Source organism: Accipiter gentilis, chromosome 31 (assembly GCF_929443795.1).
Source record: "Accipiter gentilis chromosome 31, bAccGen1.1, whole genome shotgun sequence".
NCBI lineage: Eukaryota > Metazoa > Chordata > Aves > Accipitriformes > Accipitridae > Astur > Astur gentilis.
The window spans coordinates 9,631,423-9,656,433 of record NC_064910.1 but is presented as its reverse complement, the minus strand read 5'-3'; the positions used below and the strand labels follow the sequence as shown (position 1 = coordinate 9,656,433).

At 39.6% G+C, this 25,011-nt stretch overlaps 1 protein-coding gene across 3 annotated transcripts in view; it reads left to right on the top strand.

The window, feature by feature from the left end:
- Positions 1 to 25,011, top strand: part of GABRB3 (gamma-aminobutyric acid type A receptor subunit beta3) — a 195,188-nt gene that overhangs the window by 140,482 nt on the left and 29,695 nt on the right. For all 3 annotated transcript variants that reach the window (XM_049834262.1, XM_049834263.1, XM_049834264.1), the window contains one exon: positions 20,589 to 20,809. In XM_049834262.1, coding sequence (XP_049690219.1) covers positions 20,589 to 20,809 — 221 coding nt within the window. The remainder of the gene's footprint in view (positions 1 to 20,588; positions 20,810 to 25,011) is intronic.

Sequence of the window (25,011 nt, the reverse complement as noted above, 5' to 3'; positions counted from 1 at the left end):
TGGTTCCGTCATGGTGTTTATTTACAAAGGAAACACACAAAGGCAAGAATGTATGCAAAGTCCTCTTTTCTTGGTCACACTGTGCCTAAATAAGAGGAATCTGCCTTGTGTTCTGAAGTTGGTCGTTGCCATAAGCACTCTACCCAAACCGCCCCCCCGTGGGTCTTGGCTTTCTCCCAGGGCTGCACATGCAGCCTTCTCCTCATGGATGGTGCATTTTTACTCTGTTCTTTTCTTCCTTTCATATATACCTTTATAATGAAACTAAATCTCTGGCATCTGCATTTTGAAACTGTCTTCGGACACTGTTATGATACATATGTTTTCTTGCTGAGCTCAATCGTGTGTAAGGTGCTGTCCTAGTATTTTGGCTATTTCCGTTCTTTCATTGGAAGTCTGGGTTCTCTGATAAAACTGTATCTGCACAAATATTGTACCTCCTTTAGACTGAAGTACTCGCCAGGCTTCTTAAGGATAGTGCATTAGGGCATGGTTTTTTTTTTCCCTCTGACTTCAGTAAAGGCATATGACAGATAAATATGATTAGTGTCAATCTCTGTTGCATATGGGTGTCTTTCTGTGTTCCTTTTATTTATACTGGTTTAAAATGTATCAACTAGTGACACTGTATCATGTGATGGTAATAGATAATCAAAATATTTACTTCTTTTATTGCCAAATGAGGGAGAGCACAACCCCTCAAGCCACTCTGTCTGACTTCATTGCAACAGAGCACTTGTATTTCCAAATCATTTCCATCTCTGCTGCATGGATTATTTCTATGCTGTAACTGAATCGTACATGTACAAAATGGTAAAACTCAGCTGTGTTTTCTGTGAAGCTGTTTCTTTTTGTGGAGTGATAGCTACACGAAATGAATGGGGTTTCATCATTCTGGTTGGAGGCCATAGTAACAACTGCACTGCATGTTAAAACAAATGTTAGGGCTGAAGCTCTGTGGGTTTATGATTGTTCCAGTTTGCTTCTAAGACAGAAAACAGCAAAGAACTTTGAAAGTTACTTAGTAGTTTAAAAGCTTAAAGAATAAGAACAATATTGCTGGACCAAGATTGCTGAGGATTTTCTGATTAAAATTTTCTGGTAACACCTTCACAGTTAAAGTGATCAGTGAAGCAAAAGTGTGTACACTCCAGAATATTTTTTTAAGTTTTGTGTTTAAAGAGTATGTTTTGAGTAAAAAGTATCAACTTTTTTCTGCCTATGAAGAGTAAAAGAATAAAATGTTCAGTAAAGATGCAATATTCGGAATAGAAATTTCTAAAAATTATATTTAGAAGGGAGATTTAAAAATTGCTTAGAAATAGTTTGGCTAACCCATCTGAAGGAAGTTTGAGTGTCCTGGGAAAGTTGTGATTTGTATTGTTTATGAGGGAAACAAATAAGGAAATACAATGACTGCATCAGATTAGGTTGGTTACCATCTATTGTGATTCACCCCTTGCTAATGAATATTTTAATTACTCTCAACAGTTATCCTGAGGTCCCTTTGAGGAACTGATTTGAAATCTATATAATTTAAAGAAAAGTCTTGAAATGGCTAGGTGCCTGTCCTGGTTTCAGCTGGGATAGAGTTAAATGTCTTCCTAGTAGCTCACGGGGAGTGAGCGAGCGGCTACGTGGTGCTTAGTTGCTGGCTGGGGTTAAACCACGACAGTGCCATTTCCCTAATGCTGTATGCATAACTATCCAGGTAGTTAAACCTAAATGAACTCTCTGTCCTGTGAATACCTTGTGTTCTGTAATGCAGCATCAAAACACACAGCAGTATCAGCCTGTGGAAGCTGCCAGAGAGGGATCAGTAGCCAAAGTTACCTTTTTTTGCCTGCATGTAAGTCTTGGAATAAAATGCAGAATGCTTCTGGCTGAACTGTGGAAGTCTTTCACTTTTCCTCTTCCTTCTGTCTGTTGAATTTATGGGCCTGGTAAATTTGAGCCCAGGTAGCTCAGATCATATGTAAAAACTTGAGCATATTGATAAAATCATTCATTTTTAGATGGCTTCAATGATCTGTATTTTTTCCAAGGCCGGGAGTTATATTTACTACCTATGTGGTTTGGAGAGTTTTGGGTTAGTGAAGTTTAAACTGGTTGCATCTAACAGTGAATAAACACATTTGATGCACAGAAGTATGGTAAGAGCCAACACACGGCAACCAGTAAAGTTCCCAAGACCAGCCCTGCAAAATTGCATGACTGCTTGTTATTCACAGCACTTTTATGAGGAAGAGAAATACTTACTAAAAAACATTCACATAAATACAAGTGCTGGCTTGTGGAAAAAGATTGATTCCAACACCTTAAAATGTTCTATTTCAGTTTCTGCACTGTATCCACAGCAGAGAAATAAGGAGGAATCTATTGCTCTGGTCTGATAATACTGTAACACCAAGTGTAATCTAAAAAGTGCATAGTGATACAAACAAGTACGGGAGAATACATTTAGAGAAAGAAATGTGATTTCCGTGGAAGAAGGAATGCATTTAAAAGCATGGACCAAATCAGATATACTCAGAAACAAAAATATGGCAAAGAGGATAAAGCTCCAGTGGCATAGACCATATAATGGATGACTGTAGGTGGAATACTAAAAAAATCAATAAATGAAGAATTTGCCCGAGCACAAACTAGCTTTATAGAAGGAGAAAGAAATACCATCAGCAGGCAGAGCTGATGGAAAAAGACAGTGTTTCCCCTGAAAGGAGGGAAGCATATATGTTTAATTCTGGGTTGTATTTAGTCTTGCATCACAGCATTCTACACGAATCATTATTTTATTGTTTACTGGGAGAAGCGTACATCTTTACAGGAGTACAACCCCATCAGAACCTGTAGAGTTCTAATAGCATCACATTAGCTGAATCCAGCCCATTATTTGTAAATTGTCTGTCTGAGCTCAGTCCAGAATCTGAATCACACAACAGAAGTATTTTAAAATGTGCAGCTCTTCTGCTATGACTCTGTTCTAGAGAATGCTTATCCAGGCATGGGCATGCCATAGGTCTGGTGCATTAAAGCTATGAATATGCTCTCATCCTAAGTACCATAGTAACTGTAGTTACATGTAAACTGCACACTGCCACTGTTATTGCAGGTTTTCATCAATATCTTTTAATGCTTCCTTTCATTCGAAATTAAACATAATCCTTGAGTGCAAGAATAAGCATATTTAAAATAAAACTGTGATAATGCTAACATGATGATGTAGAAACAGTCTGAAAGCAACAAGTGCTTATACCTGGGCTGTAACTTGCACCCTGGTTTTGTTTTGCAGGGTGCAAAGCAAGTGTCAGGGTGCCAAAGCAGAGCTGTACCTCTGCTTTGTGTCTTTTTTTTTCATCAGCCTGTCTCTTGAGCTCTTCCCTGTGCATCAGTCACACTTGGATCCTGATACCGGGGCATCAGTCTGCTCCTGGGAAACTCCAGAGTCCAGATCACAAAAGCACAGAGGTCTCCAACTCCTATTTACTGACCCATCATGCCACTCAAACTACACCCTCAAAATGGGTTCTTGTCTCCCTTTCCCATACTCCTGGGCCTTTACATCCCTTTTTGATGAGGCAACCCATCAGCAGATGGCATCAGGCATCACCACACGCTGCAGAGGTGCACCTTGTCACTGCCATCCCTCCAGTGTCAGTAGACCCCATGCACATCGTTTCACACGCTCTTGAGGTCCACGTTTCAGTTTCCAAATGCACACTGATGTGTGTGTGCAGTGTGAAATACGCACTTGAACAGGACTGAGGTATGTAAATAGGTTTGTGGCTTTAGCCCTAAGGGTGCTTGGATAAGTCCTGCAACTTCAGGTTTAGTTCAGATTTTCTGGTTTTAATACCACTATAAAACATCTAAAACACCTTGAGTCTTTCATTAGTGACAATCAATGACAGCAACCAATAAATCAGATCGTTAAGTAGGCAACTGATGCTTCTAAATATAATTAATACCTTTTTTTCCTAATAAATTAGAAAAATTCTGATTAATTTATTCTGATTAATTCCCATTAAAATTTGAACAATTTATTTGACAAGAGCTTTGGTAAGGAGTTTAAGTTTGTAACTTAGGAGCCTACATCCTAACTGCACCTAGGCACCTTTGAAAAAAAAGACCCATTGCCTATTTTTTTATATAAGTTGGAGTTTATTTTAGGACTTTCTGTGAAAGGTTAATGCTAAATGATAAAGAAGTGTGGCTGGGTGGTTCTCGAGGCAATCAACTGTAAGCGTCTTAGATTACATCTGAACATGGAGTGTTTCCTTCCCTAGGATCAAGGTAAACAATGCAGATCTGTCCTGATGGCGTGTTTTGCTGAGGTGTAGGTGCACATGTTCCTTCCATCTCCTGTTACTCAGTTTGAAAGAAGTCAGTGTATGTGGTGCAAGGAGAGAGTCATAATACACTTCATTTTTCATGTCACTGAGCTAAACAAGCCAGTGTTTTATTCAGAAGACAAGTTCTCTCTTCCCTTGGACTTCCATTAGCCCTTTGCTACATCTTTTCCAGTTTTTGAGGAAAGGTGTCCAGAACTTCACAGCATATTTTAGGTGAAATTTTAACTGATACCTTATGCAGTGGCACTGCTACTTCCATCACCTGCTGCATGCTAGGATTACCACAGCATCTTTCACATATGCATTTCACTGATAACCCATGGTACAATTGCAGCTACCCAAAATACCCAGCTTCATCTTCTATGCGTCCTACCAACTGATCGGCTAATGTTGTCATTCTTAGTCCCTAGGTGCTTGACTTTCCACTTCTGTGTTCCCCAATTTCAAACAGATTCATCCTCTTTGACTGAAAGGAGACCTTAACTAAATAGGAGTAACTGGGGTGTCCCCTGAACATGACAGCTGGAGAAATTCTAGCCTTATGAAAGGCAGGGGCTAATTGCCTGCAGTTTTCAATAGAATTTGCATTTGTCATTACTGGAAACACACAAATGACATGACGTTTTGTAGTCATTTGAAGACTATTCCTGTGAAGGAAGGTCAATCAATTTTGAAAACACAACAGTATGTAAAATAAATTCTTGTATTCCAAAAAAGCAATATTACTTACTGATATTTTTAAAATCAATTTAAATTAAATTAGCCTTCTAGGATTCATAGGGTTTTTTACTCAGGTAAAGATTTTGAAACAGTAGCTTCAAGCAGTGACTCTTCATGTATTTCAGATGGCTTGTGAATGATCAGCAAACTACTTTTTTGAAATGGTAATGTTACCATAAACCAGTAGCTTTTTAAAGCCTAGGTAGGGGAGCTGTGTTACTGAAAACATGAGTTAGAGTGACATGAAGACACTGAATGTTTCTCTCATATACAGTAGTATAGAACCAGGATTTAAAATCTGCATGCCTCCATGTACAAATGCATGTTTAATCTGTGTGTCTGGTAGGAAAGATAATTCATTTATATTTTTATTTATTTTTTATATTATCAGGGACCCACTTTATTAATCCACTTGGAATATTTCTACCATGGCATGTTATTGTAATAATAACACATGCATCAATAATTCGAGCAAAGGCCTTTTCTAAGCATAAAATAAATCACTCCACTGGGGAACAGAGTCTGAATTCAAAGACAGTCAATTCTTTTATTAGTGCAAACACATTTGTTACAGTTAGTTGTAAAAGATAACCAATCAGCCATATTTTTCAAATGCATCAATTTCCGTCATTACGACCAGATTTCTAAGAGCTTTTTTCCCAGTATAGCATGAGATGTTTTGATGTGCTCAGCATCCAGCAGCTTCTACTCTGAAGGCAAGCTGCTGGATTTGGGACCATGTAGAAAAGCTGGCCAGATAGGAATGAATTGTTTTTCAGATGAACCTGGAAAAACATAAAAAAAATAATGTAAAACTAGGTTATATACGTAAGTAAAAATCACGCATATGTTTAGTTTCTGAGTTTAAGATACAGTCTACTTTTTGTGGTTATTTTATATAATTCATGATTTGGTAATTCTGTTTCTGCTAGTAGCTGATAATTGCAACTTGAGTTAGAAAAAGATACAAACTTACTATAGTTGTCACAGAAACGAGCTAATTGTGTAGAAAAAGTATCTGTTTGCATATACAGGAACAGAATTAAAATTCACTCTAGCACACTAAGGTGGATGAATAATTATTTTTAGTTTGTCCATTGATTTATATTGGCATGCAGTATGGTTTTAGCTACATCTTTCTCATCTAGCAGAATTTGAACTATTTACAGGTTTTGTACTATGTAGAAAATTTGATATTTGGTTATGAGCAAAGCCATTTTGTCTGTATACTGTGAATAAAATCAGATCATTTAATAGTGAAACAAACATTCCTAAAATTTAAACTGCTAAAAGAATTTGTCTGTGGGTTGAATAGATACCTTAAAGTCAAATATTTCCTTCTTTACTGGCATGATGTGTGCTCTGTATACGAGAGGTGATAACCTAACCAACTTTGCACTTGGTGTGAATAGTGCGACTTCTTGATTTGTTTGAGGTTATGTTCCTCTTGCAACAGTTGTCAGAGTTCAGCTTTTCCTGATCAAATCACCCTAGAAACCCATCTCACCTTCGCTCAGCAATGCATTTGATAAACCCAAAGAGTCCAGAGACTCTCCGGCGTGCTGCCATGCAGAGCAACAGCCTCGCCGGGGACAGGGCAGACAGCGGTCTGACAGAAATACAGACATAAAGCCGGCAGCTACTCCCTTGCACAGCACCCAGACCCTGCACGCCAGGTGAACGGCGTTGCCTGCCGCAGGCTTGCATGGCAGCAGCCAGCTGGGTCGCAGCAGTTTGTCACTGGGCACAGCAGCATGTCCAAGAGCTGTGCTGTCAAGAACTGACCCAAAATCCAGGGCTACAGACGTAGTGAGACTGCTGGAGAGGCTGCACGAGGGGCTGTGACATCGGAGGTCCCAGGTCCCAATCTGAGGAGGCAGACATAACTGAGCGCAGAATCGTTCTGCAGGGGATTCGTAGTTAAACTTCTGTTTCTTGATGTAGACCAGAAATCTGTGTAATTGTTGTGTTGTGTTAAAAAGGGTAAATGCACCACCTTAACTGGGGTTTCAACCAATTTAAAAATCTTTCAACATGGAAAAAACACTCAAATAAAATGTGAATGGTGTTGCAATTGGAAAGTAAGGTAAAGAATTACCGCTATCAATCAGCGTAAATTGGAAAGAACATGGTTCTGACTTCAAGCTCCAAACTAATTTAAATTTCACATAGACTAAATATATCTATCATCATCAAACAATATTTTCACATGGAATAATGTATCGCTTGTGTTTATTTGCTAACTTCCCAACTATAAAATAGATATTTTTAGCTATCTGATTCATTGCTGTGCTGTTTGCTTCAAAGGCATTTTCCCTCTACTTTACAAAAATCTGAATTTTTTTGTGTTCTTATTCATGCTATGCATATACAAGTATCGAAAGGTAATAATTAGATGCATCTGCTTACATTTGCCAGGAGCAGATGTTAGACAAATTAAAGTGTACATAACTACCACTCAACATCATTAAAGAAGCAGCTCTATAATAATTTCTGAATTTTGACAGGCAGTTAAATATTCTACATTGGCATATTTATGCTATTTGCAAAAATCTCATGTACAAAATTATCTTCATACGCAGTTGAATCAAAAATGAATTGTGTAAGTGTTTCAGGTCACAACTTCTACTTCCTTTTCCCCTGGAATGATAAATTGTCAGCCCCGACAACAATGCTTATTAACACCACAGGACAACCACATCAGCTCATGAACAATGCCACAGAGTTCTAAATGACTTAATAGCACACTCCAAGAAGATAAGGACATGAGAATGGCGTTACGAAGTTAGACCAGAAGTCCCATCTTTCTTGGTATCCAGTTACCAACTGTGGACAATGGTGAAGGCTCAAGAAGAGTATAAAAGTAGGATGAGACTAAATTGTGGACAGCAGCATTCTGAATGGCTGAGTGATAAAATAAATAAAATTCAATCCTGATGCAAAGTAATGCATATGGGGAAAAAACAGTCCTAACTATGGACTAAGTGGTAGGTTCTGAGCTAACTATGGCTACTCAGGAAAAAAAAAAGTTGTGTTATCAATCAGCAGCTTTACAAAGAGATCAGTTTAATATTCTGTAAAGTCAAAATAAGCAAACAGAACGTTAAGACTGTTTGGAAAACACATCTTTCATTTTTACTATTCAGAGAAATGTTGTAGCAAATAGAAGCACCTTAACGTGCATCCCCTGTCTATGCTGTTTATGAGGATGATGACCAGAATGGAGTCCTGCACAGATCTCTGTTCAGGTTTGCAAGTGTCCTCCTGCTGTTGTGAAAATTGACTGCTAGGCTCTGTTGTTTGTTTCTTGTCTTTTACCTGGTTATTAATCCGTGGCAGGAACTACTTTCTTATTCTATGAGGCTTTCTTTAAGACCATTTGATGATTTATAATAAGTGTTTATGCCTTTAGCAAATTATTGCTTATGTGGTTTTGGCTTGCTTTTCTATGTTTATCTTCTTATCTATTTTTTCTCCATTGGATGTGAATTCTTACTTTTGAAGTACATTTTTTTAGTTCTAGTAAAATTATTTACCTGAAATTTTAAACATTCTGGGTTTTGTTTGTTACCCAACAGTTATTTTTGATATACAGAAGTTCATACTATGATGACTATAAACAATCTTTTCTCCAAATTGGAAACAAGAAGCCTCATTTTTATACAATTTACTTTTTGAAATTAAATATTATTTTTATGTCGTTTTAGATTTTTCTCATTTTTAAAAGATGGTTTCCCAATTCCATCAGGGTTATGGAGCAGTTGTTCTGTCACAGCATTTTGACCCATGACTTGCACATTGCTCAGAACCAAGTCAAGAGTGTCTTGCCTTGTTTCAGCTTTCACCAAAAGCTCCTCCATGAATCCTGTCATTTAGTCTCTGCATCACACCCCAATCTGACATTTACCCAGTCTATGTGGGGGTGATTGAAGTTTCTGATTACTAATTTGTTTTTTTGCTGTCTCTTATATCTCTCTTGGCACCTCACTGACACCATTGTCATCCTGATTAGGCAGTGACAACTTACTTCTTATAATTATGTAGGCCTGGTGTCTTAATCCATAGAGATGATGTGTAACATTCAGTACAGTTAACTAATGCAAAGCTTTCTTTGACATACACTACATCCTTTTTTTGCCTATGTAGTTTATGTTACAGGTTTCCCCTGACTGTTTTCCTTCCATCAAGTCTTTGATGCTTCTATTAGGTCAACATTCTCACTTAAAACTAGGTATCCTAGTTCCTTCATCTTATTTAAAATCTTCTAGCATTTCAGTAGTAGTTTGTATGCATTTGATCTGGTTGCTTATTTTTCTATGCTATTTTTAAATGGTATTTTTGGGTGCAGAATGAGCATAACTTGTGCCGTAAATGAATTTTACCAGCTTCTGTCTTATTTTTTTTCTCAAGGATATAAAGCTTTTTTAATTTCACCCCTCTATGATTCATCCTCCAAGCCAGATTTTCTTCCGCACCTGTTGGCGTTCCTATAGTCTTTAATTCAATCCTCTTCTCTGGTAACCTTTCTGGTTTTTAGTTACAGCAGCTTTCCCTGAATCCTATTTTTGCTGTACAGACTTTGTACAAAGTTTGCACAGTTCCTGATGAATCTAAACCCTTCATCCCTATGCTGTTGTCTGAAGGACTGATTCTCTAGCCAGCATGAAAAAGCACTGCCGGAGCAAGAGCAGAGGTAGATGATCAAGGATATAATTTTCATATTTGAGGAGGCCATCTGATTATCATAACTGAGGTGCTCTGTAGAATACTAATCTCTGGCTGAAAGCAATGGTATATAGTGTATGTTCTTCATGCTCCTTTACTCAGCCACATTTTGTTCACCCAAAGGCCTCGTGGGGAAAATGATTTCCTGCCCCTTAAATGCACTTTGCTGCTTCTGAGGTATTCAACAATAGTAGATGAATTAGGTAAGTAATTGAGCAGTGGTTATAGGCTGTACCTGAGGTAGGGACGACTCCGGTTCTTTAAATAACAGGTCTGTGTCTTTACTTCTGAGTTCAAGGTGTGCCTTTGAAATCAGTGTGTCCACCTAGCACAGATTTATACAAGTAATTTTGCTGCAGGAGAAACATTACATACAACAGAGTAACTGTCTAGTGAGCGAAAAACACTTTATGTAAGGGAGGTATATAAGCCAAGTTTTAAGTTATCAATGTTTTCACCACATTTCCAAGGAAATAAAAATATTTGCCCTCTGTCTTTGCCATTGGTACCACACTAGGAGGAATGTCACAATACACAAGTAGCCCGTTCTACATTCAATTACTTGAAGTGAGCCTATGGCAGAATGCATGCATGGTTTTTCACCTTTGCAGGTATCTTGTATTGCACATATGTGTTGATGTCAGAAAATAGCCTAGAACAGCCTTGAGGAAAGTATTGTTACTGTACTGTACTGTAGATTGTAGGACCATAGAATCATGGAATGGTTTGGGTTGGAAGGGACCTTAAAGATGACCTAGTTCCAGCCCCCCTGCCATGGGCAGGGACACCTTCCACCAGACCAGGTTGCTCCAAGCCCCATCCAACCTGGCCTTGAACACTGCCAGGGATGGGGCATCCACAGCCTCTCTGGGCAACCTGCTCCAGTGTCTCACCACCCTCACAATGAAGAATTTCTTCCTTACATCTAATCTAAATCTATCCTCTTTCAGTTTAAAGCCATTACCCCTTTTCCTATCACTACAGGCCCTTGTAAAATGAAGTCCCTCCCCATCTTTCTTGCAGGCCCCCCCTTTAGGTTCTGGAAGGCTGCTCTAAGGTCTCCCCGGAGCCTTCTCTTCTCCAGGCTGAACAACCCCAACTCTCTCAGCATTTCTTCACAGGAGAGGTGCTCCAGCCCCCTGATCATCTTCATGACCCTCCTCTGGACCTATTCGAGCAGGTCCATGTCTTTCTTAATGCTGGGACCCCCAGAGCTGGACACAGTACTGCAGGTGGGGACTCACCAGAGTGGAGCACAGGGGGAGAATCATCTCCCTCAACCTGCTGGTCACGCTTTTTGATGCAGCCCAGGATACGGTTGGCTTTCTGGGCTGCGAGTGCACATTGCTGGATCATGTCCAGCTTTTCATCCAGCAATACCCCCAAGTCCTTCTCGGCAGGGCTGCTCTCAATCCAGTCATTGCCCAGCCTCTATCCATGTTTGCGATTGCTCTGACCCAGGTGCAGGACCTTACACTTGGCTTTGTTGAACTTAAGGAGGTTCACACGAAGGGGAAAGTAAACAACACATTATCCACTGGAGGATCAGTTTTGCTCTACGTATCCTAAGTAGATACAAACCCCTGGGAATGCCTGCTGTCATCAGAGAATTCTGCTTTAAAAAATCTAGCTACTAAAACTGGAAGTTTTGAAGGTTTGCGACTATGTGTTTCACGTTGGTTTAGACCATCCTGTTTGTGGCTTCGGGAGTCGGGCAGCGTTGCAGTTTGAAACACTCGCATTTTTTTTTTTATGCAGTGACAAATTTTGATTCCCTGATTCCAAAAGCTATTAGCAGATCTTTGCAGGGTGTTCAGATTACATGCAGGAAGGGAGACACTTGCTCAGCAAGACATTTCCCTTTAAAATCACTGACAGCCTAATTTTTTAAAGGGCACCGGCAGGGGACATGCTCTTTTCCACTTCTTTCTCAAGTCTCTGTACAGCAAGAGGTGTCTGTGTGTGAGGGTTGAATATCACATATGCTTGTAATATTTCCTCTTGGATGCAGCGTTTGGCTTTTTTTACCCATTTATTTTGTGCTTTACCAAGTTTTATGAGCATAAGCCATGTCACAGGACGAGTTTATCCTACCCACAGTAATGAGTTTTTAGTAAATGCATTGTTTTCCTTTTGACTTAGCATGCGTCCCAATTTTGTTACTGCAAGATGTAAAGTTGGATTTAGCATTACTGATAGAGCGAAAGGGCAAAGTGAGGGAAGCTGGCAGTGTAAGTAATGTGTCTAGAGGGAAGGGAATAGGCTACGCAGGGCAGTTCACCGATCACCTTTCTGACTCTTGGCCATTGCAGAGGAATCCCTTCTAGTTTATTTCCTTGCTCAAAAATGAACACATAATATCCTGGTCCCAAGGAGCGGCCTGTTTACAGATAATGAGCCACAGTTGCTGTGGACACCCTGTCACTGTGTCCGTAGTGGCGGGGACTCCCCATGGAGGGCAGCAGGGCAAGGCCTGGCAGCCAGGGCCCGTCCTGCTCCCAGCCAGGAGCAGGGTGGCCGGGGGGCACCAGGGCAGCCCCAGCCCCGGGCACCGGGAACCTCCCTGGGGACTGGGGACTGGGGACGGGGACGGGACAGGGCCGGGCTGCGACATGGGCCTGTGAGTGGGCCCGGCTTGGTAGGGCCCATAGCCAGGCAGGGCAGGGCTGTGGGGAGCCGGAGCGCAGCCCTGCTGCGGTGGTGCTGGGGCAGAGGCTGACGGCCTGGGGGGCTGGCACAGGGTCCTGGGCCCTGGGTCCTGGGCAGGGCGGGGGGAGCCCCGGGGGGCTGACACGGGGTCCTGGGCCCTGGGCCCTGGGTCCTGGGCAGGGCGGGGGGAGCCCTGGGGTCTGGCCTGGCCAGCTAAGGGCTGGGGGAGCCCTCCAGGCCTGGCACACCCAAATGGTGTGTGCTGTGATGCTGGAAAATACACAGATCGCATTTGAAGTTACACATTTTAAAAACATTGGATGGCCAATGTGTTCTCACTCTCTTTCTCAAAGGGCATTTTTTTCATGGCATCTGTCTTGAATGGGATTTCCTGTAAGAATATCTGGTGGTTCAGATAATCACTGACAGCAAGTAGAAATTTGGGTGTCAGCCTTGCTGCTCTGGTGCCGGTGAGATTGACTGGCTCCCAGAGTCAGCAAATGAATAGGTTGGGAGGTGAGAGAATTTTAAAAGTTCTCTCCACAGTGAGAAATAAAATTCCTTTTTTTAACCAAAAAGTGTGGATGTGAACAGATACGTATTTCCATTTTCATTCAAGTGCATGTTTCCCTTGGCTTTCTGTTCCTAAATATAGGTTTGTTTTATTTAACTCTGGAGTGACTAAAAAAAAAAAAAAAAATCATATGAGTTCTGGAGTGCCTTTAGAAAGGTCTTTTTACAATTCTATGTAGACTTTTCAGTCTGAAATATGGGTTTACTGAAAATTGTTTTGTATTATTTTCATGTTCAATCATAGCAAGTAAGAAGGGCATGGAGCTATATATTGATGGTCACAGTATTTAAAACACATCTGTGTATTCCCAGCTATGGAGGCTCTCAACTACCTCCATCACTGCTGTCCTGGAACACCTTGCAGACACTACAAGTATTATGAATGCAATAGTCTAAGAACTAAGAAGACCTGAACAAATAGGACAAATAATATCAACTTACAGGGCTTTCTTTGAGTTTTGTTTTTCCTTCCAGATTTTTATTGATGAAATTCAAGTAATGCCAAAGAGCGGTAAAAGTTGATAAATTTATGGAAAGAACAAAGTAGAAGTGTGAGAAGTCCTTCATTCTCTAAAATGGGTACCTGGTAGATCCCAATTTTTTTAGCCTTTGTTCAAATCTAATAACTGGGAAAAAAATTCCCATAGCTTTAAGATTTAGGGCACTAGCTCATTTCTCCAACTCACAGGTGGCACATCATGCTACTGTGTAGGAGGCACAATCCATTAGTTGTCAGTTCCCATCTCTCTAAGGTCAGCTGCCTCAATCATGGGAACCAGCTGACAGCTGATAAAGGTTGATTTTTTCCTTCCCTGTAGGTTGTTAGCAGGATTTCAATTAGTGCAATTAAATGTACCTGTTTTCTTGAGGTCCCAACAGCTCTAAAATAAATTTGTGCTTCATGAAGCAAGCTTAGTGCCTCACTGAGCCTAGCATTATTTTTCTTTCTTATAAGTCTTTTTTTTTTAAAAGATATTTGGTGGGGTTTTTTTCTGACTTGATCTCTTTTAGAGTTTTCAAGTGTAGCAGCTAAACATTTGACATTTCTATTCCTCTACTTTAGGAGGGCTCCATCAGATAACTGAATTTTATGTTCTATCTGTCCATCATCAAGTGGATTTTGATTGCAAATTGCCGCACAACCTTTGGACAGATCTTCAAGGGTGTAGTGAAAGACCTTACTTCTTTTTGCTAGCTTTCTGCCACCACATCAGAGAGCATGATACTCTTGATGTGTAAAGGTGGATGTTAGTTTTTCTGTGATCAGTCCTTTGGGAATAGAAGCTCCTGATTACTGAGAAGCCTATGGTGGTGTAATACCTGTGATACTCTGAACCAGAGAAGGAATATTTAAGTATTCTCCCCCTACCACCATCTGTCAGGGATTAAATAGCCCAGACTGACTTCTTACTGTCTGGACTTACATCCCTGAACTGAAATATTTGCAGGAACTTTGTTCTTTCTCTCTCTGTATTTGCCTACCAAAGCTCAGCCCAGGCACTTGCTTCCTTGTCAGCTGGTGTCCTCTGATGTTCGGATGAGAGAACACCCCAAGAGTAGGAAGGCATCCCCATCTGTTTGTTGTGGGCAGAAGAACACATAGACAGAAAAGCCAATACCCAGCTTTTGAAGAGTAAGCTGCTGTGTCTGTGGCAGGAAGGTGCCGCGGGGCAGTGCCCACGGAAGGGGCCCAGCTGCTCCCTTCATTCCTTTTGGAAGCTTTTCTCTTCTGTTGCAGTGACCACTACCTGTCCCTGAAAAGCTGGGGAGAAGCTGCTTTGGCCGGTTGCTATGTCAACCATGCTCCCTTTGCCTGCAGAATGCTGAGATCTGGTTGATATGGCAACACTCCTCGGAGCACCCAGAGATGCTTGGTGGGGGACAGGCTTTTTGGAGAAGACACTGTGGTTGCAGTGGAGATAGAAAGTCTTGTGCCAGAGGGTATGAGAGGGCAGGAAAGACCCATGCAATCATACATTTATTTGGAAAACTATTTTATAGCATCAAGGGGGTTCTTGGAGTCTAAATATTTCCTTAGATCTATTTGTAACACCATCCTCGTGTGTTTCAGTAGAAGAGTAAAAAAATCATGGTAATTTGGTACAGAGGATACCAAGACAACATGGATGTATGGAGGATCACACTGAAATCTGTGTAATTGAGCTGCTTTAGCATTGCATTTTCTTAACAGAAGAATATTTTAGCCACATGCTTGGGAAAATATGTGCCAAGTTTTCAACCTGTCACTGTTCTGGGGTTTCTGAGTGGTGTCAGAGAGAAGCCTGAGTCAGGATCTTATAGGCGAGATGAATCTTTACTATAGCAGCAGGTAGACCGAGAAATGTTAGAGGAAGGTGTTTTGGTGGCATAGAGTGGATATGTGTGCATCTCTGTGTGTGTGCCCATCTCCTTCACTGAGGCTGCTCATGAACTATATCTAACACCAGAAAGGTTGTGATCAGGCAATTTTCTTGTGAAAGACTTTGCAGAACAATAGACTTTGGTGATTTTCTCCATTCCCTGACAATTAAATAAGTAATGTATGGTTTAGACATTGGGAAACTAAAAATGTCAACAGGTAAAATATAAATATGTAAATTTTTTCTTTAATAATTGTTTTTTATATGTGAAGATTGCTGAAGCTTTTAGAACATTTCAAATACTGATAAAAAAGTTTAAGTGATCATCTCACACAACTGAATAGTATTGCTGGTAAATTCTGACTTCCTAAAGTTAGCCTTTCTGAATATCTCTTTATTAAATTCATTTTTGGCTGTGTGAATTAATGTGCGCATGAATCTATTTGTCATGTCTCTTCTGTGGATGGTAGGGGGATAGATTTATAGCTATTTTGTCAAAGGATAGGATTCATCAGTTTGGCTTTGCAACTCACTTTGTGCTTATTGGGAAGAATGTAACTCAATCATCAATGCTTCAGAAATAGCTCCTTATACTACAGCAGCCATATCTAATTTTTGAAATTCTGTGGAAGGTGAGGGAAGGGACCTTGAAGTTATATGGAGAGTAAGGCATGGATTTTCAATACATCTTTTTATCCACTGAATGAGTATTTACTTTATTAGCTTGGTGAAAAATAAATAATCCAAAAGCTGATGGTAATAATCACATTTGTCTGTTGGTCAAGAAAGCAAGGATGTGAATTTACATCCAAATGCAAATCTAAAACAGGAATCCACGTTTCAGGTAGATACAAGGCTGTCTTCCCAAGCAGTGGAATACTTGTTTTTTGCATACATTTTTTCCAATATTTCCGTTAATTTTCAATATATTTATTTATTTTGCATGAGTAAATTCTTCTGCTTGACTGCCATATTAACAGTATTCCATCATAATTATTAATTGTAGTGTTCTGTCTAGCAGTCATTTTGAAGAAACACAACATTTTTACAGCTACTGGAAAACTTTAACACCCTTGATACATAATACAGTAAGACTGTAAACAGCAATAGTCAATTTTAGAACATTATTGCTGCTATGATGTTGTTAATTTTATTTTGATGAGCAAACTGTATTTTTAAATTTTTCTTTCCCTTTCATAGAATGCAGGAGAGAAAAGCTAAAGATAAACCCTGTAGTAGAAAACAAATTATTGTTTGCTTTTAGTATCACTGCATATTAGCATTTATCGTTCATTAGTCCCATAGTCAGTGCATTAGATACTGTACAGTAGCATACTATAATACATTCTGCCTGTCTGAAGTGGCTTTGTAGTTAAATCATACTTGCTTCCTACATGGTATGTTCAGTTTGTGGAGAGACAAATATCATGTAGAAAATGCTTTAAAATTTCTATTTACATGGTTAGCATATACAGTATTTGTGAGTCTCTGTAATTCTTAAGATGTTTTTAAATCAGAGATAATACACACGAACACTGATATATTATACTCTATTTAAGTTGTGGTATCAGCCTCTTTACCATTGTATCTAAATTCCTTCCCACGTATTATCTAGTATTTGAGGTGAGGTTTTTTTGTTTGTCGTTTGGGTTTTTTTCCCCCCAGGGAAAACTATGTCAAAAAAACACCAGCACACCCTTCTGTGTGCCTTCCCTCACATTATATTAGTGTAATTGTTGCAGTTCTAGAAAGTCAAGGAAGCTCGTCACCATTCTTTATCCTTGTAAGATGTTCCATGGTCTTTGAATACACAAAAAAAAAGCTCATGTTGCCTGTGCAGTCCAGCTTTTCCCATTTTGAGGACATTTCTCCTGTACTTCAGAAGCACTGTGTTTGTCCTTCTGTCGGGGCTTTGAATGATTTTGTTACCATGCTTGACCTGAAGCGCCTATTGCTGTGAGAAACTGGAGAGGGCAAAGGGGGACCTTGACTGTAGCATGGTGTTGTATGGGGAAAAAAAAAAAGATTTATGGAGGTCTTTGCTGCTGAGAAAATTGTCCACTGCTCTGTGCAGTAGTTAGAATTTCCTAAAGCTGGCAGGTCTGTGTCATCTTTGACATATAACAGCACCCTAATACAGTAGCTGTAGTGGGATTAATCTCTTCTAGATTAGACATGTACCCTCTTGACCTCTGTATCAGAGCTAGTCCTCATAAGCTCCCCTGGAGGAAAGTGGCCCTTAATAAACTTTGTAGGCTACTTACCTAGGGGTAAAAGTCCATTTTCTCATTTTACCTGACAAATACATAGTGCATTTTTTCCAGTCTACACTCAAACAAATTTTGCATTTTCCTCTGGAATACAAAAAAGGGGAAAACTTCCTTTATGGGTACAAAGCTTAGAAAATTAGTTAATCAAAGAATAAGAGCTGACATCCTTATGTTTTTAATAAGCTTAGTTTCTGCTGGTGGTGCCTTTGGTAGAGCCACTCTCAGGAACCGGCCTTTCCTGCTCATTTTATCGCTTCTTGCACAAACAAGCCATTTCAGTACAGTTCTACTACAAGTTCGATGCTGCTTTTTACTTTGACGTGATTGGAAAAACTGTGATGGTGAACAAGCATGGTTCATATTAATTCTTTCTATCCCATCATCTTTAGAGCAGGTGAGGCTGATAAGAGTACAAATATACAGTGATCCTTCAAGGTGTGTGGTAGCACACATGCTTTCTTGGGCACTCTATTTCTGCCATGTCTGTTGTTCAAAGTGCAGAGAGTGGGGTTAGGCAGACATGTCAGCGCATCTGGGTAGTATATTGCTGTTGCAGAAGATGCTGTTGGAGCATTTTTCTTAGTAGATACTGAGTAGATGCTTAGAAGAACTGGGAATGAGCTGCTGTTTTGCATGCGATAATGTACTTTTTTAAAAAAAAATTAACTTTTTGGGGTATCATTGCTTTCAGTGCAGGCAAATATAATCATATACATTAGCAGACTTATAGATAGGGCGGTTTTATTTAAGTTAAGATGAAATAAGAAGTGAAGGTTAATTGAGAAAGCACTAATGAAATTTGTACCATAGAGGATAAATTTTTGGAAGCTTGTCTTTCAGTCAAGACAATGAAAGTTCTTCATGTTTGCTGAATGTTGCTGTTTCTGTGTGTAATTTGTAAACTTTTTTCTCTGTTGTTCCATGCCATAGTAAATTTTATTATTTAAAAATAAAATTACAGACTATTCCTGCTTGTATTGTTACATATGTTCTACTTAGCTAGTTAATTAATCCATTCATTGGCTGTTAGCATGTAGTTTATCTCAAGCCAAATGTAAAAGGAGGCTAGCCTAAAGCTCTCTTGTGTTCAAATGTACTGCTTCTCTTGTATCTGGGTGCTAGCTGTTTCACTTCTTTCAATGCTGTGCAGTGCAACCCCATTTCTTTATTTCTGTTCAGCATTATTTTGTGCATATACTGTGTATTTACACATAGTGAGCTTTTGGTGTACTGCTCATGTGTCCACAGCTTTTATAATCCCTGATTTCTTGACATTGTTGTGCAAACCATTGTAGAAGCCAAGCACATAGCAAATTTTGAATGTTAACAGAAACAAGCTTTAATTAAGGTGGAACAGAGCTGGTAGAGGATGTTCGTTCTAATGCATCAGTGTCAGAAAATTGGTTGCAGAGAACATGAGGAGAGATGTGGTCTCCCTGACGTGCTGATGGAAGCGATGCAGGTGCACCCAGTATAGCATGTACTGCGTTCCCTGGTGAGCAGGGACCATTAGTCCCACCAAAGAAAGCTTCTGAAAAAAAGGTCAGAGCATGTTCTCCTGAGCAGTCGTGTCGGATTTGAGTTCTGAGGAATGAGCTTCCTTCCAGGCAGTTCCATGCGAGCTCCTTTCTCCCATCACCATGCCTTCTTGTTTTCAAAGGTCTCCTATTAGTTTCCTAAAATAGGAACAGCTTGTCCTTGATATCTATAATGATTTATTTTTCTAAGCAATTAAATTTGATTTCTTAAAGCTATAGCAGCTCCCTCATTAGAGAGACAGAATCACTGAATAACAAATGCAAAGGCTCTGGGTGTGAAAGGCATGCTTAGGTTTCATTTGATTTCAAGGAAAAGCTGTAGGGCTTGAGGGAAGCAGGATCAGTGCCTGAAATTGGGTTGTCTTCACATGAAACCCATTACAAGAATGGACCATTCCCAACAGCCGTACTTAGCCTGAACATCCTTTTCCTGAACAAGCAGCAAGCCTGAGGGCTTTTGCATCACCAGCTTGTAGAACCAGATGCAAATGCAGGTGTCCTGTGGCTTGCACACCTGCTGCTAAATATTGAAATGTGTTTGGAGATCACATAAATTTCTCACTGTTTTGTGAAGAGTTTCATGAAGAGTTTTGTTGATTAGAGCACTTCTGTAATTTGAAAATCAGGGTTTTAACGGCCTATACATAACGGTCTCATTTTTTTCACCATTAAATATGGTGCTACTATCACATGACCAAGTCAGGTTAGTAAATTCTGAAATGAAATAAAGAATTTTAAAATGGATGTTTCAGGCTTCTGTATCCATGTTTAGGCTTTTATGTTAGTGATCACAGCTCATAGCAGGCAGCATGAACCTTAATTGACAAAATTATGAAAACCAAACATTGACATTGGTGGGACTTTACTACAATCTACTGTTCTTCTAAATACCAGTGTAGCCTGTTGATGAGAAAATCTTGATGTTACTGCAAGATGTAGTCTCACACAAAGGTACACATAGAAACAACGTCTTCACAGTTTATTTTTTCAGAAAGAAATTTGCATACTGCTTCAAAATACTTTGAATGTTTTTCCATTCATCTATCATTTTTAAAAAATGGGAAGATGGCAGTATTTTCCTATTATCTTGTTTCTCATTCCACAAACATCATATTTCAGGTAGGTGTCAGGGGAAATACATGAAAGAAAAGGAGGAGCAGGGCAAAAGATAACAATACTAGCTGAGTATCTTAAGACTTGAAATGCTCCCTTAGACTAGAGTGATACTTGAATTATTAGAATTTAATAAGTGATAGGAATATTTAATGTTTTTATTAAGCATTGTTTAAAAAAATATTTAAATTAAACCAACAGCAAAACAAGCTAGTGACAGGGAAAAAAAATTCTTCTAGTTACACCAAGTATGATTGACTGTTGGGCTTCTCTTTTTTTCCTCACCAGGATTACACTTTGACTATGTATTTTCAACAGTACTGGAGAGATAAGAGGCTGGCTTACGCTGGCATACCTCTCAACCTCACACTCGATAACCGAGTGGCAGATCAACTCTGGGTGCCTGACACTTACTTCTTAAATGACAAGAAATCGTTTGTACATGGCGTTACAGTGAAGAATCGAATGATTCGCCTTCACCCGGACGGAACGGTGCTTTACGGCCTCAGGTCTGTACCTCCATGATGAAAATTTCATCACTGTTGTTATGTATTGTTGATATTTGCTTCCTGGTACAAGGTTATTACAAACACTGGGTAGTGTATTATGTAACCTTCCCTGTAACTCTGAAAGATGCCTGTAGAAAACAAATGACACGCTTGATGTTTCTTAATTTTGCCAGAAGCGCCTTCAGTCAGGTTTTATCTGTTTCTGTAGAGTCACCATATCTGGATAGCCCACTGGCTATAGGAAGCAGAAAGGCATGCATTAATTGTAAACCTGAAAATTTTGTCCAAAATACAAGGGGTAAGATTGAATGTGGGTGCTTATGCTGACTCTTGATGTGTTTGTAGTCGATGAAGAAAAAGCCACAAGCAGCCCTGGTTGAATTGAGTCAGCCACAGTTAAGACCATGACTATGGGTACCTTCAGTGATTTCTTCAAGCAGAGATCAGCACTGCAGTGTGTTGTATTTCAAACCAGAGGTACAAAGTGACCTTACATTATCCTACTTTCTACCTATTTTAGGCCTGACCTGTGTTTTCTTTGTTTTCTGTCATAGCTTTTGTGTTTAGGAACACCAAAAAAATCCTCCCCTTAATAAGCTTAACTACACTAGCAAAAATCTTAATGGAAGACTCAGTAGTATCAAAAAGTTGCTTTCTTTGGACAGGTTACTCCATTTGTTCCAGTGCTTTAAATGTACTAGGAAAACAAGTCTGCCAGTGGAAGCTCCATTTCCATCATTGGAAGTTTCTTGTATTTTTAAGCATAGATCATACTCAAGATTGCTGCCCACAGGTAGTGCACGATAGAGTCCCTAGTATAAAAATTATTGAGAACTGAAAACTGTTGCAGATGGATTATATGTTTAGTATAATTATTTTACCTGCTTTTGGCTTTTATCAACAGTTGGAACTTTTTACCTGACTTGGGTCTTGGCCCCTCACCCTCTTTAACTCCTATTACATTTCATGTATTGGCTATAATTGGATGAATCTTTCCAGACAAAATAAAAATAGACTCAGCCTATTATGAAACTTTAAGAAGTTTAAGATGTTCAGGAAATATTGTCTCTATAATTAACTTTTTTTTTTAGCAAAAGGAGGCTTTAATCTCATGTGCTGTTGACCCAGTATGGAACACTGCAGGTTTAGGATTCTTTCCACAAGTAGTTAAATGTAAAAAAATAATGCCAGATATTTTTGTTTCCTATATCTCAAGAACCAATCCCACAAGCAATGTAATAAAAAAATGATGGAGATTAGAACTCTTGTGATTGTAATAAGGTATAGCAGTCTTTCTGTCACACTGTAAAAACATTTGGAGTCATTCAGGTGAGGATTATCTGTCATAAAAGAGTGTATTTGAATAAGTTAACTTCCTCTTCTGCAAAATGTAAATGTCCACAAGCAGATTGCATTTCACTTGATTGATAGTATTTGCTTAGCAGGGATTTCACCAGTGGCTCATGTGTGGCACGCTTCTTTCCATTCTCTTTCCTCTGAAAGCACACAACATCCAGGGTCAGATATCCATGGTGTGAAGCCGCTGAGTTAATGAAGGATAACTGTCTGAAATTAAATCTTGGCAAAATACAGGACATCATTGTGAACAGAAGGAAGAAAATATCAGCCTTAGCTCTGTTGATTTAAAGACCTGTGCTTTGTGTTGCTCTACCGCTAACCTATCTTCTTGTGTTGTGGCTTCAGAGCATCCCAATGGCATTGGCCTCAAGCCACAGCCTGGAGGCAATGATTCATCCTGTGGGCTGAGACCAGAACCTGGAGTTTTATGTGCCACAAAACACAGGGTCACTGAGAATAATAGGGGAAATTTTGGAGGGCTGCAACCATTTATAGACTATCCATGGAGCAAACCAGTTACTCAAAAAATATATAACAAAAGGGATCCTGAGGCCACACTTGCTCTGTGTTCTCTTCTGAACAATGTAGAATTTATCATAGTTTTGAAAGACTTAACCTTCAGTTATCCAAGGTTTCTCTCTACTTCAGAGGAAGCAGTTTGCTACCACACCAAAAGTCTATGGGAGTGGGGGAAGGGGGCAGCAGATTTTTGAAGTTCGACCCATTTCTGGGGAATTTTTTTCTTTGGGCACAATACTGACTTTGTTCCACTTTGTTCAGAACAATATGATGATACAACAGCTTTTTTTCATAATAGACCAAAAAAGAAATAATGACATTATAGACTGGGTATCAAAAATACAGGCTTTCCGACTGCTTGTACGTTTGCCATATATAGAAATCTTGTTCTTAGGCAGTACAATGCTCAATGTTATAAATAAATAGAATGGAAGAATATATGTATTTTATCTGAAAGGACTCACATAGTTATCACCCATATATAAAACATGATGGATGTTTGCAAGGTAAAAAAGTTGTCATCGGTCAGACAAGGCAAGCACACTTATTTCTGTTCATTTTTGGATGAATGTATTTCTGTATCAACACAAAACGAGGATCAAATTAGCCATCAGGACTGTGAGCTAGTCACGTAAGAAGTATTTGTATTGCTTAGCCTGATTTATATTGCAAACTTTTGGGGGACAGAAACTATCCTTCTGTCAGTTGTTTGTGCAGCACCTCCCAGAACATCACAGGTGGGTTCCTGTACAATACAGCAATACAATCAAAGGCAATCAACCTGGTAATAAAGTAGCAGAGAAGGATAAGAGAATCTATATCCAGAGGAAAGATAACTGAAGTAGGGAATTTTAAACAATTAAATATATTTCCTTTGTGTATTGCTTTCACCCAAGATGTATGTGTATCTGTGTACCACTTTATCTTTGTCTGGCTCGTAATTGTTTCTCTGTCACAGCTGTGATGATGAGTTCTTGAAACCCTGTTGTCCTGCTGTGTCAGGCAGCATCCCATCCCATAAAAAATAAACCTGCACTTCTAGGGAGCATGCACAAGCCTGAGCCATTAACATTTGCTTTTGGTGAGCATTTGTGCAATTTAACTTTGGTTGCTTGAACGTTCATTCAGGAGGGACCTCTGAGCACGCAACTTACTTTGAGTAAATGGGGTAAATCTGTTTCTATCTATATCTAGCTGTATCTTCTTTTCTAGTGGATACTCATGAAATTAAAAACATACATTTTGCTATAGTGTAAAAAGTTACTTGAGCAAGAATGTGCAGTTTCTGGTACTGGAACTTGTGACACAGAACCATTACGGTATGTGAATAGGCCAAAATAAAAATACATTCCTTAAAAAGTCATAAGGCAATTAGTAAGTTGAATGCAAGTTTGCCACCTGCATAATTTTTAACAATTCTCTCAAATTAACCACTTTTAAGTGCATGTGTTCTGGCTGGCTGGCATTTAAAGCCAGTTATACAACATAATAGTTAAGATCCTGGTACCACACTCCCTCTTCTATCAATTTAGCTCATGTGGATTCTGTTGCAGGAGACTTAGGTCACTGCAGGGGGATGTACCAAAGCATGGGATAGAAACCTGATAGCAGCAATTCCCAAGCGTGCCTGCATGTTTTACTTTGAGCACGGTTATCAGTTGACTCAGGAGCAAGATTGATTGATTGCACAATCAGTATGGCTTTGTAAAGCTGATCACTGCTAAGACCTTGTTCATCAATGATCACAGATTTAAGACTAAGTTTTCTCCTCTAAACCCCTATGCTAATCCTAGTTTGATATGCTTAGCTAGAGCTGCTAGTAGTCGTCAGCTAGGAGACATTCATCTCCATAATTAATAGCCTTGTGTCTAGCACCTTGCTTGAGGGTCCAGAAGGGCACTTGCAGATGTTGATTGCAGAAGACGACGTCCCCCTAAACTGCAGAGCAGCTGAGGAATTGCTGTTTGTAAACTATTCCAGCCCACTGGGGCATGCGTTAACAGAGGAGCCAAGAGCATCTCCCAACAGGCAGCTGGAGGAAGGTTGACCTACGTATCCTCCTGTGATACAATACTTGGTACCTGAAAGCCTGTGGGACTAACATAAGGGTATTCAGAGGATGCTCAGAGTGAACAGCAGTGGCAGAGACGTTGATCATGCTGTAGATAAGGCTTGGAAGGACAAAGATCGGCTGTGTGCCTTTCTCATTGGTAAGAACACAAGTGAGAAGATATGCTGAGTAACAGATCTTGAGCTTTCTCCTCTCCTAGCTCATTCCTTGCCTTTGTGCTCATAGAACTGTCTCTCCCTCTGCAAAAAAATTA